Source organism: Melanostigma gelatinosum (assembly GCF_949748355.1).
Source record: "Melanostigma gelatinosum genome assembly, chromosome: 23".
Lineage (NCBI taxonomy): Eukaryota > Metazoa > Chordata > Actinopteri > Perciformes > Zoarcidae > Melanostigma > Melanostigma gelatinosum.
In genome coordinates this window covers 10,559,656-10,575,786 of record NC_136656.1, presented here as the reverse complement: position 1 = coordinate 10,575,786, position 16,131 = coordinate 10,559,656, and the positions used below count along the sequence as shown (strand labels likewise).

General features: G+C 43.2%; 2 protein-coding genes across 3 annotated transcripts; both read left to right on the top strand.

The window, feature by feature from the left end:
- Positions 1 to 207: 207 nt before the first annotated feature.
- On the top strand, positions 208 to 8,392 carry naa40 (N-alpha-acetyltransferase 40, NatD catalytic subunit). Of its 2 annotated transcripts, XM_079295229.1 has the most exons (8): positions 208 to 517; positions 2,078 to 2,173; positions 3,779 to 3,831; positions 4,012 to 4,107; positions 4,531 to 4,689; positions 4,772 to 4,855; positions 5,220 to 5,297; positions 5,396 to 8,392. In XM_079295229.1, exons 1-8 carry the CDS (start codon positions 512 to 514, stop codon positions 5,541 to 5,543), a joined length of 720 nt encoding a protein of 239 aa, XP_079151355.1. In that variant the 5' UTR covers positions 208 to 511; the 3' UTR covers positions 5,544 to 8,392. The 2 variants fall into 2 exon arrangements, with proteins under 2 accessions (XP_079151355.1, XP_079151356.1); XM_079295230.1 differs by lacking the exon at positions 3,779 to 3,831.
- A 419-nt stretch (positions 8,393 to 8,811) lies between these two features.
- On the top strand, positions 8,812 to 11,542 carry b3gat3 (beta-1,3-glucuronyltransferase 3 (glucuronosyltransferase I)). The gene is made up of 8 exons (XM_079295125.1): positions 8,812 to 8,940; positions 9,223 to 9,336; positions 9,927 to 10,098; positions 10,205 to 10,388; positions 10,476 to 10,637; positions 10,795 to 10,881; positions 11,044 to 11,247; positions 11,394 to 11,542. Exons 2-8 carry the CDS (start codon positions 9,237 to 9,239, stop codon positions 11,490 to 11,492), a joined length of 1,008 nt encoding a protein of 335 aa, XP_079151251.1. The 5' UTR covers positions 8,812 to 8,940; positions 9,223 to 9,236; the 3' UTR covers positions 11,493 to 11,542.
- The last annotated feature ends 4,589 nt before the right edge of the window (positions 11,543 to 16,131 follow it).

The window sequence follows — 16,131 nt, the reverse complement described above, 5'->3', positions numbered from 1 at the left end:
GAAATACATATACCTCCTGCTCCACCGCTTTGAAGCAATATTTAGGAAACTCATCTTTGCTCTGTTAACAGTAAAATAAAAGTATGTATTTCTCATAAATATTACTCTCCCCAACGTTTTGGAGGTGTTCAGTAGTATTCAGAAGTCGGAGCCAGAGAAGAGCACGTGAACGTAGCATAGTTGGACGCGACGGAGAGGAGAGGAAAGAAAGGGGGCAAGGAAAGGACCTGTAATAAATTCAGCCTCGCACTCTTGGCGCCAATCCGATTTAAAGAGAACAAAAACAGCATTTTTTTTTCATTGATGTTTTAATCAAATGTTCGCCAAAGTGCTGGTACTCCCGCAGCCGTCAGTCGATGCTACATCCAGCTAGCCTCGTTAGCACACATTCATTGTCATATTAATCTGGCCCCTTCTCTGTGGTGACGAGACGAATAACTCAACACCAGCACAGCACGCGGACAATAGGTGTGTTTCTCTCTCCGGGGGATCGATACCAAACAGCTGCAAAATGGGGGTGAGTTTTTATGTGTTTTGCTTAATGTCTCGATGCGAGGTGAGTACACGAAAGGTGAATGTTTTGGGGCTCATGCGTGATGGTGAGATGGGAGAGAGAGAGAAGGAGGGAGGAAGAGAGACCATGGTGGATGTGTGCAGTCTAAGGTGTCGGTGGGTTTATTTGGCTGCCGTTAACGTTAGCTAGCTCTAGACAACGTTAGCCTGGTTAGCATTGTAACGGCAGTCCCAAAGCGTACACGTAGCGTGACATTTTCAGCGTTATTACCGCATTGTCCTCCCCGTTACGCACAGTTAACTTCTCCCGGTGTGTGCTGTGCCATTGTTAGCGTGCTAGCTGTGTTAGCCACTTCGGAATGCCATGTACATGACGAGTGCTTTGCTAGCTGTTACTGCTAATCACTTGCGCGCGTGTGGTTGTATATTTGTATACCAACAAGCCAGAAGTGTGTTGTCTCAGCCCACCTTAATATAATACATTCAGACTCGTTGGGTGTGAATAGTGTACTTCTTAACAGCAGCCAGGCCTGCACTCGTGCTGTACAGTCTCCATAACTTGAGCTAACGTCAGTCTCTTTAAGCAGACCTGAGTCTATCCTCCACTTAAACCGATCCACGTGTTTCCACAGTCCCGGCTCAGTCTGCAGCCTCTCGATGCTTGGTACACAGTTAATGCCCTGAGCTATAGTTGGCAATTCAATGCATTCCCGCCCATGATTGTTACCTCTCAGGTCTGGATCTAATGAGCTAATACCTACTTGTTTGTTCATGAAGCACCGGCGCTGTAAACATGTCACTGAAAACGTGATCATGTGTAATTACACGAGGCTTCGCAAGGTGGTTCATAGCTGCACACAAAATAGTATGCTGGAAGTGTAGGGACACAACGAATGATGATTTTCCATTATTGATCAATCTTTAAATGTCAGAAAATGTTCAAAAATCCCCAGAGTAATGTCTAAAGATAGCATTTTATATGACTCCCTGTCCAAAACTCAATTAAAAGTGACTTAACTTTCTCTATAAATTGCAGGTGCCAATAATTAAAGACAGCTAATAATCGTAATATTTATGGGAGTGCACCTGTTAGACATATTTATAGCAGCTTTGAGCGTGTGTGTGTTGTCAGCCAGGCATTGATGCAGTCAGAGTAATAATGTGTGTGAGTTATGGTTGCACCATTGCTGATAGGGGCACTGGACATCAAGCCAAGAGCAGGCAAAATTTGAGTAACACTACAGTCCCACATGGTCGAGAGCAATATGCAACATCAGCGAATAGAACCGCTCTTTTTATTTTTATTTTTAATCAAACCGATATAAATAATTGTCTGTCGGTGAATTTTGGGCCTGATCACAAGGTGGTTGAATAAGGAGTAGTTTGGAAAAATGATATTTCTGACACACCTGTCCTATATATTTTCCCGATCCTCTCACCTCTCGTCATCGTGCTACTTTCTTCCATATTTGCCCTCTCTTCTCTCCTTTGTCCCTGCTTTTCTCTTCTGCCTCCACCTCAACACAATCCTCCATTTACCCCTTTCCTTATTTCCTGTGTCCAGAGGAAGTCCAACAGAGCAAAGGAGAAGAAGGCCCGGCGTCAGGAAGAGAGGGCAGCCATGGATGCTGTCTGTGCCAAGGTGGAAGCAGCCAATAAGGTGGGACTGTTTTTGGTTTGCCGATTAACCAGAGAGGCAGCTATTGTCAGCCTTGGGAGCGGACCTCACGGAGGGGCTTTTGAGGGAGTCTTTTGGGGAGATGGAATTGAAACAGTGGTTCAGTTGTGAACTGCGGGATGGCTGCAAAGCAAGCGCAACATTCACATTTGTGATGTTTTGTAATTTGTAATGTTCGAAATAAATGCACTTTTTCCATCTAAGTGCTTCACATAAAAGCCTCCACCACTTGGCCCCTTTACGTGCTGTTTCAGGTTTGGCTTCAGATTGCACCGAGCACTTAACACACTTGAAACCTCCGTTGTGAGCTGTGATTTCTCTCATTTGTTAACTTGCAGTAACAGACATGGTTCAATGCAATGACACCAAAAGATGGGGATGCCCTTCTTACTCTTGACTGAACCCGTAATTAATATCCTCCCCAATGCAGTGCCATATGTTTCTCTATGCATAATTGATCAGCATTATTAAATCCTAGCCGTGTAGTAGAACACACAGCAGAACGCTCCTGTAGCTCGGAGGTTGGCTCGAGATGTAAACCTTTACTGAACAAAGCTCACACCCCAGCCTCCTCGAGCTGAGCTGCAGCTACTTCCTCCACGAGCTCTGAGCAGGCCTGCCTGTACGTCTTACTTCTCCGTGTCACTTTGTCCCAAAATGTGGCACTCTGTGTTGCATGCTGTTCTGTCTCTCTTTTTCACTGTTGATATGCCAACGGCGCAGGAATGCAAGAAATTCTCCCAAAGTAACCTTTCTGTTTGTTTGAGCTCTTGCCAACAGTGATGAATCTTGACTCTGATTATTGTTTCAAAGGAACAAACAGTGCATTCACTGCTTAAAAAACTATTTCTGGGAGGTCTTCTGATAGTTTCTCCTACGTCATTGGAAAAATCAACTGGCTCGTTCAAAGAGTAGGGGACGTCTGAACTGATATCTGTTTGTTTTGTATGTTTTTTCATCTTTCCCCCAATAAAGCTGCAGAGGTCACACGTCTGTGCCCAGGGGCCTAAATGTCCCATCATCTTTGCAAGAAGAGGTGTATTCTTAATGTGATATTATGTGTTCTATCAGGACCGAGGAAAAGGTGACTTTGTGGGCGCTTATTATGAGTCAATAACGGGGCCCTAACACTAACTGTAATGTTCCTGCCTGTATGGGCCCTGATTGGCTTATTTAGGCTCCAGAGCCTGTGGTTGAGCCTGAGGGATGTTTGGATGATACAGTGTCTATTACAGTCCATTGTGGGGATTTCCTGCATTCACAAATGAAGGCGTTGATTTGAAAATACAGAAGTGTAGCGGAACTAACGATAATTTTGATGAGCGAATAATCTGCTTGTCGTTTTATCGATGATGAATTGTTTTGTCCACATAATGTCAGCATTTCCTCAAGCACACGGTGACGCTTTCAAATATCTTGTTGTGCCAACAGTTCAAAACCCAAAGAGACGCAGTTCACTACCATTTAATTACAAAGAGAAATACATAATCATTACGTTTGAGAAGCTAGAAACGGCTCATATTTGATAAAAACACTTTTGTGTTTTTGAAAGTGTTTTTCAGCTAATTTTGCCTCTTCTCATCACAGCTTGATGACCCACTGGCTGCCTTCCCAGCCTTCAAAAAGTACGACAGAAATGGGTACGCAATGTTACAAAGGACTTATTACATACTTGTGTCATTTCTTTTGGTTGGTCTGCTGGTGGCATTTCTGTCTGGTCTTCTGAGTCTTTCTCTTACTTTACTTCGGCACGGACTCGTACACACACGCATATGTTCTCGATGTAGTGATTGACCCTGTTTCCTTGTCCTTCCGTCTAGGCTGAACCTGCAGATAGAGTGTAAGAGAGTGACCTCCCTCAACCCGCTGTCTGTGGAGTGGGCCTTCGAGCTCACCAGAGCCAACATGCAAACACTGTAAGAAGTCTGTACTCTGTAGCTGAGGAACAAAGTGACCCATATTTAACAGGGATGAACAGTCTGGCGAGTGGTAGATTACCGCTGAAAATAGATAGAAGAAGAAGAAGTGCAGACATGCCAGGTGTTTTTTTTTTTTTTTTAGTATGCAAGAGAATTGGAGAGTGACATCAAACATAGATATGAATGTGAATTGAATCATCCTCACTGGGGAGCCTGTGGAAAGGAGAGCAGAGGTAATGCAGACGGATTAGAGACAGAGGCAGAGAAATTACTACAATTGTGTTCGATTTAGCAAACGGCATCCATCCAGTGAGTCGACACTAAATGAGTCCGTTCTGGGACGATGGTGAGGAATGAGAGGGTAAAATTACAGCAGGCCAGGTTTGAGATGACCCGCTTTCTCCCTTTGCTGTGCTGCAGGTATGAGCAGAGCGAGTGGGGGTGGAAGGAGAGGGAAAAGAGGGAGGAGATGAACGACGAGAGGGCGTGGTACCTACTGGCCCGCGACGGAGACTCCGCCCCCATGGCCTTCTCTCACTTCCGATTCGACGTGGAGTGTGGGGAGGAGGTTTTATATTGGTAAGTTATAGCAGTAGCTTTTATTACCACGAGTGAAGAAAAATGTATTTCACTTGTTTTTAACAATATGCTCTCATTGCAGCTATGAGGTACAGTTAGAGAGCAGAGTGCGGAGGAAAGGACTCGGAAAGTTCCTCATCCAGATTCTACAGCTCATCGCGAACAGGTAAAACCCACAGCTGTCCTCATAATGTGTGTATGTGTGAATGACCAAGTTAATCTGGATGAATTGATGTGTTATGTGCTAACAGCTGTAAAACAATTGTATAAATATTAGTTTTTCTGAGGATGTAAATGTCTCTTAACATGTTGTTGGATCTCAAGGATGCATGCAATGTGTTTTGGTGGGAAACACTGACTGCACTCCCAACTTTAGTCGACTGGAATATATGCCCATCACATCCTTCAGTCATGTGAAACTAAGACGTTTCCTTTCTGCTCTGTTGCTCTCTCTCTCTCTCTCTCTCTCTCTCTCTCTCTCTCTCTCTCTCTCTCTCTCTCTCTCTCTCTCTCTCTCTCTCTGTGTCCAGTACGCAGATGAAGAAAGTGATGTTGACAGTTTTCAAACACAACCACGGGGCTTACCAGTTCTTCAGAGAAGCTTTACAGTGAGTGTACCGGCTCCACAAAGGCCATGTTTGTTTTTAACGTTACAGGACAGACCTGGAATGTGAAACATCTTTCTCTCTCTCTTTCTCTCTCTTAGGTTTGAGATCGACGAGACTTCGCCGAGCATGTCCGGCTGCTGCGGCGATGACTGCTCCTACGAGATCCTCAGCCGGCGGACCAAACACGGCGAGGCCTCGGCGGGACACACCCACGGGGGTGGCCACTGCGGGGGCTGCTGCCACTGATCCGCTCCGGCTCCACCCTTTTTATGATTGGTTAAAAAGCCAGCAACTTTCGTGGCTGTGTGTGAAAGCTTGAGCTGCCTGCTACTCCGCAAGCGTTTTGAGTTTGCCCCCCCCCAAAGTCATTGTTGACATTCTTCACCACGGCAATGAGCCTGGTCTCCTAACGAGCTGCGTGCTGTATTCAATCACCCTGCAGCGCTTCTTAAACTGTGGCTCAGGGACCCGGCCTGAGGCTGTATTATAGAAACTCACAACCTCAAGTCAAGGCGTCACCGTACATTTTTCTAAATAAATCACGCCCTCGTTCAAGTACCCATCAGATAAGAAGATTTAGTCAGTTTCTGTTATACAGCCCCGGATTTCTTTTGCCCCCCCCACGCTGAGACTACCAGCTTGTGTCACTGCACCAGGGTCCCACGATTCGGCCTAAAGTACTCTCATCTGGGTCCCAGAAAACAGTCAAACCCTGCTGTACCGTGATACCACCTGTTGTATCCAAATATGGCTTTAGTGGTTTTGTAACAAGTGAAGTTCAGCAAGCAGCAAACTCTACATCGGCCCATTCTTAAAATCTGCTGCTGTCAACTTAATCCCAGTCGGACTCTCTTGCTCATCCAGATGTTCCCTCGGTTCATTCCCTAATCAGAGTTGCATGTCATTATTTCCACGCTGACAGATTCGCCCCGCCATAACGTGTGTTCACATCTGTAATATAGCATCCTCCCAGTCCGTTGCTTTCTCCTCTTCTTTCTGCCTCCATGTCCTCGAGGTCCCGGTCGATGACTGCGGACGTGTTCATCTTCAGCCCCCCCCCCCATTGTACAATTGCATCACTCCCGCTCGCCTCCCCGTTCGCTTCCTTTCCAAGAGGTACTAATGATAAACAAGTTGATGTTGACGCTACCTTTTTTTTAGCTGTATTTAAAAAATACTACAGAACCATCCTCCATCCCTTCTCTTACGTAGTCTGTTAGCATGAGCGAATCATATTGATTTAACATGGATGAGGATCGGTAGAAGTCACCGTTTCATTATGTGGCCGCCTGAGGCTGATGAATGCTTTTAGCTTCGGAGGAGGGAACACCGATCGGATGGATGGATGATGGAAGTGATTGCAGAGCACCGCAAGTGTTTTTTTTTTTTTTCGTTTTTTAATGGCCGTTATTCCTCTTCTTCTCATTAGCACCCGTTTTGCGGCCCCACTGTCATTAGTTTGTAGGACAAAGTTTAGAAGTGTTAACACAAAACTCGTAGTCTAGATCATGATCAACAGCGCTGTTTTGAACAAGTGTCCCATGATTCAGTGCATGTTAGAAATATGTGATGAGGGAGCTGTGTGAAATTTGAAAGTGAGTGCTGACATTCGGTATTCCTTAAAGTCCGTACAATAACATTTGTACCGTACACATGGAACATGATTCCTGTTCCGCTTTGGATTTTAGATGCCACATTGCCGTCGATCTGTTTAATTCCATGTCTGTTTACAAAACCTTCAGGGTATTTTTGGACAGTTTCGCGTGCTGGTCTGCCGGATAAGAAGCCCCGTCTAGAAACCGCCATCAAACCCTTCTTGATTCCAGGATTGTAGTCAGTTTGTACAGATTGTCCTTGTGGGCTGGAGATGTAAAATAATATCACTTTACCTTTCTGCTGTGGATGTAAAGGTTCCTCCATGTCGTGTGGCTGTGAAGGGCTTTAATTGGTGCGTTTTGAAACGTTTTTTTTTTTTTTAAGGTCATATCGAGGCTCAACTTGAGGTTTGTCTCTGACGAAAGCCTGGTGAAAGTATGTGAAGCAGGGCAGACTGAAATGTGAAGTCGACGGACTCTTTCTTATACCTAGATACAGAAATACTGCGTGTTACAAAAGATCAAAAATGTTATGTATCACCAAAAACAAAAAAAATGAATTTTGGATGACAAATCCAGATCGTGGGGTGAAAGTTTGTGGTTGCTTCTAGACTGGGTAGAGACTTATAGAGTATTCAGCACCTCAAGACCACATGTTGGTGTCTCATGCTTGTTTGATCATGAACAACAAAATAGTGCTTGTTTTAGTCCTAGACTACCGTCTGATAAGTACAGTAAGTCTTTTTTTTTGTACTGCATAGATTACAATACAAAGGGGATGTTGTACATAGTGGTAGTATATCAACCGACTGACAGTCTCTCTCTCTCTCAGGTTAATCAAAAGTAATCAAACCTCATCTGTTTTATTTAACAGCCATGTCAGCTGGATTAGATTGGCCCCAGCTCTGACCTAGAGTCAGTTTTTTTGTTTGTGTGTCATGCCGTAGTCTTTTTACGATGTGTTGCAGTAAAAAGGAAGAAGCTCCTCTGTCTTGGAAATGTGAAAGTGAATGACACAAAGTTTGAACTGACCCTAGATCAGTGCTCAGTGTTTACATTAAATCCAGATAGGTGGGCTGTCTTTAAAAAAAAAAAAGAAGAAAAAAAAGGCTCACTGGAAGTAAAAAGCAGTTTGTGAAAATATCTTAAGTTTAAAAATGAGCCTAAACTCAACCAGTTTATTTTAAGTCAGTGAGTGCTTTTATTTTGGAAAATGGTTACAAACCCTCACAAATTCACTGATCCTTCTCTCGGTCCTTTCTCTGTGTATGTGTGTGTATATATAAGCTGTTGTGGATCCATCTTCATTTTCATTTCGTGGCCTTTTACAGGTGAAACACTTTTTAAACATGTTGTTGAAAGTGAAGCTCCATGTTTGAGAGTGAGTGTTACAGTCCTGTCCATGAACGACAATGAAAGGGAAAACTAAGTCATTCTGCCTTGTCAGTGTTTTATTTGTATGTTACAAATAAAGGAAAGTTGTTTGACTTTTCAAGAGATGCCCGTTTGTTTTTTGTCATTTATGATCTTGGAAGTTTTATTTTCAAGGGACTAAACAGTGGAATATATCGAGGCCCACCTCTGCCTGGTAAAGGGAATAAAAATACCTAAATTACTTATAAATCACTATATTATAATACTACCATAGCATCGTACAATCGTTTAATTTTTTATCATGCCCATCTTTTCATCATTCGTCTGTTCTTGGTGGAAATGGACTTCTTAAATACTTACGGTTGCAGGCATTAAATATTGGAAATAATTAAGTGCTGTTCACCCTTTACAATAATTAAAAATGATTGTTTTGTGAACTGTGGATTGTGCAGGTATCACGTGGAACAATTCGAACTACGTGATTGTACACGCTCTGAGGGGGGCTCCTTACCGTGTTGCACCGAAACCGGAAGTTGTTGGTACATTGCTCAGGCAAATGAATGGACGTTTTGATGCACTGAGGTGCCTTTGCTCACGTTTGTCAAAGATGAAATGAACCGTTCTGCTCATAAGTCGACTCCACCGCTCCTGTCGTCTAAGATCTCCCGCCTCTGGTAAGTGAAGGAAAATGAGAGTCGAGCTATTTTCTGTTAAAAGAAATAGTCAAGCTAACATAGCCTAGCTAGCTAACACTGATTTTAAGGTTACAATTGAACGCGAATGATGTCCCTCTTAGCTAGTTTGCTTAATGTTGAGAGGTATTTGAGGAACAGAATTGTGGCCCATTGTAGTTAGTTACCACAGCCTCGAGACAAAAATACCAAGTGATGAAATACAAAAACAATCCTTGGAGTAATGCTTTGTGAGTGGTAATGTTTACCATGTTGTCATTTCAGCTGGTCAGGGTACCATGGCAGCGAGGATGAAGCTGAAGCTGAAGCTGAAGACCGTGTTCGTGCTCTACTTCATGGTCTCCCTCATGGGCCTTGTCTATGCGCTGATGCAGCTGGGTGAGCGGTCACCACACAGCCTCAATGGCCTGATTTCTACAGCAGACATTTACAATTGAAACATTGTAGTAGGAAAATCACAGGTGCTCACATTAACGATGGCTCAGTGCCAATAAGTGTCCCAGAGAGCGACACTAGTGAGCCAGCACAGACCATACCAGGGCCCCCACTAAGTGGAATGCAGCTATCATTTATACTATCAAGTATATTAAAGTATATTAAATATACTTGTGCTTTTCCTACTATGACGTGTCAAAATGTCTGCTGTGGAAAAGGCCCATGAAGACTTGATCCATAGGTATAATAGGCTGTGTCCATGACAGACAGATGTGTTGATTGATTTGACAACAACAAAGTAAAGACGATTCATGGATCAAATGACGATTAAAGATCAACAGAGGGGAAAACCCCAAAACACATGGAAGTGATTAGCTTTGTTAGCTTTATTAGCCATGTTGATCCTTTAATTTTTGGGAACGTATATTGAAGATCCCATTTCCCAATAAGCCTGATCTTAAAGTTTGGGAAGAGAGGTTTAGCTTTTGTACTTTAACGTGTCTTGTCTGTCTTGTGTCCCAAACACGTTGCAGGTCAGCGCTGCGACTGCACAGAACACGACATGCCTAAAGACCGTACCATATCTCGGCTGCGGGGGGAGCTCCATCGTTTTCAGGAGCAGATAAGGAAGTCCGACGCGACGAAGCAACCACAGAAACAGCCAGCTAAGCCCACCATCTTTGTCATCACCCCAACATATGCAAGGTAGCCCAGGGAGGCCGGTTTCCTTACCTCCTTTCCTGCTCACTAGCCTACTTCACCTCCACCCACAAACACACCATTCCTCTGATTTCTGCCCGTCCCCGTCCAGGCTGGTGCAGAAGGCCGAGCTGACTCGTCTGTCCCAGACCTTCCTCCATGTTCCTCAGCTCCACTGGATCGTTGTGGAGGACTCGCCACACAAGACGCCGCTGGTGTCTGACCTCCTGGTGAAGAGTGGCCTGGCCTACACACACCTACACATGCCCACCGCCAAGGACCGCAAACTGCAGGAGGTGGGTAGAGACATGGCAGCCATTTAAGTGTGAACAAACAAGCGTGTTTTTTAAACTTTCGGTCTGAATGCTAACTCTCCACCTCAGGGTGACCCCAGCTGGCTGAAGCCCCGCGGAGTTGAGCAGCGGAATGAGGGTCTACGGTGGCTCAGAGAGGACAGAAGGGCTCAGCCAGGAGGAGACAACCAGCAGGGAGTGGTTTACTTCGCTGACGACGATAACACATACAGCCTGCAGATATTTGACGAGGTGGGTGTCTGAGTGTGGACGTGTTTATTTGTATTAATCCTCAGCATGTCGGCCACAGGGACTGGTTTAGTTTGTTAGTCCACAGATAAGGGAAGTGAGTGTTTTAAATGTGCCATGATTGACGAAGAAAAACAAAGTTGCTCTTGTCTTGTGTCAGATGAGGAGCACCCAGCGAGTGTCGGTGTGGCCGGTGGGGCTGGTCGGAGGGATGAAATACGAGAGGCCCGTGGTTGAAGAAGGAAAGGTAGGTGCTCCTTCTTTTATATTACGGTCGGTTAACTGTGCAACTAAAGGAACAAGTCACAGATGAATAATGCTGATGAGCTGTTTTGCTTCATTTAAGAAATGAATTGGCCAAATTGCACACAGATAGATACATTTTGTGTGTTGTTGTGATTTTTCTAAGGTGGTTCGCTTCCATACCGGCTGGCGTCCCAGTCGCCCCTTCCCGATGGACATGGCCGGCTTCGCCGTGTCCCTCAAACTGGTCCTGGCCAATCCAGAGGCCTGTTTTGACGGCGACGCGCCAATGGGCTTCCTGGAGAGCAGCTTCCTTCAGGGATTGGTCACCATGGACGAACTGGAGCCGAAAGCGGACAACTGCTCTAAAGTACGAGCGTGTGTTAGAAAGATGATGAGAAAGAGAGAAGGGAGGACTTGAGAGCTTGAACTAAAGATGGCTATCATGTATGTGCGTAATAGGAAAGAAGAGCCGATAGAGATCATTTGTTTTGTCCATTCTGTGTGTTTTTATAGGTGCTGGTGTGGCACACACGGACAGAGAAACCCAAGATGAAGAGAGAGGAGGCTCTGCAGGCTCAGGGACTTGGTTCAGACCGTGCAGTTGAGGTCTAAAGAACACACACACACACACACACACACACATTGTAAAGCGTACTCTGCCGTCTGATGCTGCATATGTAACTCTGCGTTGTAAATACTGTAAAACAGAAATGTCTGTTCGAGGTCACATTTAAACTTATCTGCTCTTTTATGTGTCAGGTAGTCGATGTACGTGTGTGTATATATTGAGTGAGTGTGTTGTTACAGTGAACGTTAGTGTGTGTATCAGGGTTTTCTTTGCTTTTAGTGACAGTGGAGGACGACTCTGGAGTTTGAACATTTGCCTGATGGGGGTGCCAGTTCTTTCATTTTTTTTTTTTTAATGGCATGCGGTTCCACCACCAATACATTACTCCTTAAAGCTTGAGCAGTGACACGTCTTAGTACAGAGTCCATGCTTACCTCATTCTAGGGCTGGGCGATAAATCGATTTAATCGATTAATTCGAATGTGTGCTTTAAGGCGATGTGTTTTATTGAAAATCGAGAAAATCGCCCCCACCCTTCCCCCCCGTTGGGTTCCCGTAGTTGAGTGCGCGCGCATTGTTTACAAACGAAAACAACGGCGGCTAGTAGTGAAGCTCTCGTTCTTAAGAGAGGGAAGAATGTGTCTTCGGTGGTCTGGAAATGGTTCGGGTTCGTTTCATCTGACACAGAACAAACAGCCTCAAACAGAGGCATGCCGCCGAGTGGGAGAAGTGTTGCGCCCTGAGCAGGACCGCGGGAGCACAAGCGACGCTGTCTTCCTGGAAAAAAATATTTAGAAAAAACATGCACTACTGTTTAATACTGTTGGTTATGTTGTGAATGCACTTGATTTTGTTTACATGCACTTATTTACTGTGCAAAATATGTTATGTTGATGTTAGATCAGATGTTGGACTTTTGAAAATGTGAATGTTAAAGGGTCACATACATTTTATTTCATGCTGTGTTTGTATCAGTGTATTCAGTTAGAAAAGCTTACTGTAAAAAGTTACATTTGCACAGTTGTTTACAATGGAAGGCTACTATTTAATGCCATTTAATGTTATGTTTAATTTAATTTTATATTTAAATGATTCAGGGAAACAAAAGAGTGACCAAATACTTTTTGTATACTACAGGCACCTTTCTACAATGTTCAGGTTTTGTTTGCACTTTATTTTTATCAACCTACGAGGGAAAATCATCACAAAATAAAATAAAAAAGTGTTTTCAACAGCTTCTGTCATCTGCAAAAATTTGTGGGGGAAAAAATCGATTTAAATCGTGAATCGGATTTTTTGTAAAAAAATCGGAGATTTTTTTTTTAGGCCATATCGCCCAGCCCTACCTCATTCGTAGGGTTTCACACGTTTACTTGTGCTCAGATTCAATCCTGCAGCGTAACTCATTCCTGGTGATTATTTTTTATGGCCGAGTCTGATTAGTGTCCGCAATCATCCACATAGATGCGTTTTTACGTCACCGTCATTGCATGAAAATAAGCTTTATACAACCTGTCTTATCAAAAAGTCTGCATTTGTTATCAAGGTAACACTATTGTGGAGCAAACGTGCATTTTTTCACAGTAAACAATATCCATAACATACATGCAAACGTATATGCACATTACTCACAGATTAATTAAGAACGATGCTTAAAAGCTGTTTCCTTGTATTTATTATGCTCTCATACACAAGTGGTGCAACTCGGCTATAACACGCTATGCTGCAATACAGACGACAACAGATACAGAGACGCAACGGTTCCACACCCAGTGGAGCTAAGAAAGCCCCGACTAAGGGAGCAACACTACTGACACTCGCGTAAAGCCCTTATGCAATAAGCAAATACAAAACACGCTCTCCATGTTACATTTCCATGCTTTAATAATGGCAATAAGAAGACTTGAATTGTTTTTACTAGGAAACCCCTGGTACTTTAAAGTAGCAGTGGTTCAATAGCCTTGAACGACTCGAGCTGTGCTTGATTCTTTTCCCTGACATCCTCAGAAGTTGTAAGAATAAAGAGCAACATAACATTATAGCTCAAACAAGTGCTCCTCGGCTACTGTTGTATAATACTGTACAAACAGCGAGTGCCTGCTTTGGTGTGATTAGTGCCTGTAAGTCAGTGCTCTACTGGTGTATTGTGTATTTATTACTGTAATATTGTTCTTTACATTAAACAATGTGATAATCTCTGTCCTTCGTCATGAAAATAAACCAATATGATGTAAAACATTCGTCGTTGTATTTTGGCCTTTTTCTTTTTTTAATACGTCAGTTATTCATGCCTTTTTAAAATTGTTTTTAAATTTGCTCTTTAACTGTTTGCAGGACGAAATTGTGGTTCTTATATTTACTATAGGTGCTGATATGTGATCAGTGTTTGGGAGGAATTTGCTGACACGAGTCCGAATACAGAACGATTTTCTCGCCTGCTTGGTGACTATATATGGAGTGCTATAAAGGTGTGAGTCCACACACTCACACAGAAGATGATGGTGCACTGGGAGGAGCGGAAGAAAAGATGAAGTCATAGCACAATGATTCACACACACACACACACACACCTGTAGACTAGACTACCTGTGATACTAGAAAGTAGTTTAGTCACAGTAACCTTTAAAGTATCATCGACATTGTCATGCTTTCACCCATAAATAACTCTTATAACACTTTATTTAATGTGTTTATTTTTCTCTGAGTGTGTTTTACCGCTGTCTGTGTGTCCTCACAGTTGCACAGTATGCATGTGTGTGCATGTACAAGAAGGTGTGAGCACATCCTAAAGCTAACTTAAAAACAACATGTAGATAATTACCTAATGCACACACAAAGCTGAGCAGCTCCCGTTACCCGTCCCACCCAGACATGGTGTTTGTTTACCATCCAAACAGTGAGATAACATTCAGTGACCAAAGCCAGTTCATTGCATCTGTACACACACATACTTTCCATTCAGACATACCAGCTTATCAGGAGAGACTCCTATTTTTAACACGTTACTGGAGATAAAGAGACAAATTCCTTCATTTCAGAGGCAGACATTTTAAAGTACGGTCACAATTTGCCTCAAACCAAAACAAATTTTTTGAAATCTCAAATATTATCAATGTTAACAATAAATTACTTTTCATTGTTAATAATAATGGATTAAAAAGTAAGATTACAAAAATAATTCATGGGGATGTTATACCCACTTATTAATGGGTTATAAATGAAAAAGGCCCTTTATATAAATAGAGTTAAACTGGACCACTTTATTAGTGAGCTTAGTTAGCGTGATTAAAGAGAAATTAAGTAATTCGTGTTTCATACAGCTACAGGTGTAAAACTGCCACATGTAAGGACTTCAGGTACAGTTATGTCGTCATATTGTTTTGAACATGTTCATGAACTGCCATCATGCCCATGTGTCATCGAGTGTAGAAGCTGGAATGTATGTTGAAAGTGGCCTTTGGGGTTGAAGTGGACCTGAAATCTCCATCTGTGTTCTCTGCAGGTTTATCTGTGACAGCTGAGGACGTTCGTGGTTAATGATTGACAGCCACTGATATCAGAGTAGGATGTTTCTTGAGCTGAAAGGCCTGTGTGTGCGCGTGTGTGTGTGTGTGTGTGTGTGTGTGTGTAAGCACATATAGGTTCTGACTCTAAATCCGAACTTTATCTCCAACTCAATGATTGTTTAAGGATGTATAGAGGAGGTATGCGTGGTTCAATAGAAAGAGGGCGGGAGAGAGAGACAAAGAGTCCTTGAGAGCGAGAGTACTCTGCCGTGTGTGTGCGTGTGTGTGTGTGCGCGCGCGCCCTCTTTGCATGTGTGTATTTGCTTTGCTGACGACAGACGTGCAGGTTGGGGCAGGGTGGGTGTGTGACGCTGTGTGTTCGGAGAGTATCCTGAGCTCCCAGCTCTCAGTCATTCACTCAGTCACACACACTGGATGTACACACACACACACACACACACACACACACAAACAAACAGGGGGAGAGAGGAGACAACAGCAACAGATCAGGTAAGACAAGCAACCCTTTCTTATCTAAAAGTGTCTGCATTTTGCTTTTCAGATCAATCACCATAAAGTTACTTCATGTAAGAAAACAAGTCACAGCTTTATTGTTTCCTCCAACAATAACTTCCAGGATGTTAAATGCATTCTGTTTGCATTCGCTCTTGCTGCTCTACCGATCACATTGATTGCTTTGTCTACATTCTCCACATTATGCTATTAGATTTTCAGATGTCCTTGTTACGTTCACCCTCTGTTTCCGTTTTTAGTTTCCTCCTTTGTCTTTGTTAAAGTATTAAATAAATAAATGTAAGGCCAAACAATAATTCATAATTTGATTGTAATTGAATGTAGATACTGGGAGGGAAAAACGTAAAATTTCACTCCGATAGAACGGAAGTTGTGCAGATGTAAGGTTGGTTTGTAAAAGATTTAAAGTGTAATTAGGTGTTTAGCCCTCGCTGGCTGTTGGAAACTCACCTGCTGTGACACCGATAACAACCTCTCTCTGGTATTTGTCAAAAATGTGATCCTTTTCCTTTTTTTTAAACATTACTGTGAACGAGAGATAGTCAACATGGAAGTCATTGATTCTGGCTGCTGTACAGCGTCCAACTAGTTTCAGTCGTGTCAAAGTCTGAGGCTCTGTTTGCACTGTGGTTTTAAGAACATT

Bases quoted from the DNA above. Each gene is read 5' to 3' on its own strand.
- naa40 (XM_079295229.1), top strand. The intron at 4,856-5,219 runs GTAAAACCCACA...CTCTGTGTCCAG, and splicing joins CTACAGCTCATCGCGAACAG to TACGCAGATGAAGAAAGTGA. The intron at 5,298-5,395 runs GTGAGTGTACCG...TCTCTCTCTTAG, and splicing joins TTCTTCAGAGAAGCTTTACA to GTTTGAGATCGACGAGACTT.
- b3gat3 (XM_079295125.1), top strand. From the start codon at position 9,237: ATGGCAGCGAGGATGAAGCTGAAGCTGAAGCTGAAGACCGTGTTCGTG. The intron at 9,337-9,926 runs GTGAGCGGTCAC...AACACGTTGCAG, and splicing joins CTATGCGCTGATGCAGCTGG to GTCAGCGCTGCGACTGCACA. The intron at 10,099-10,204 runs GTAGCCCAGGGA...GTCCCCGTCCAG, and splicing joins ATCACCCCAACATATGCAAG to GCTGGTGCAGAAGGCCGAGC.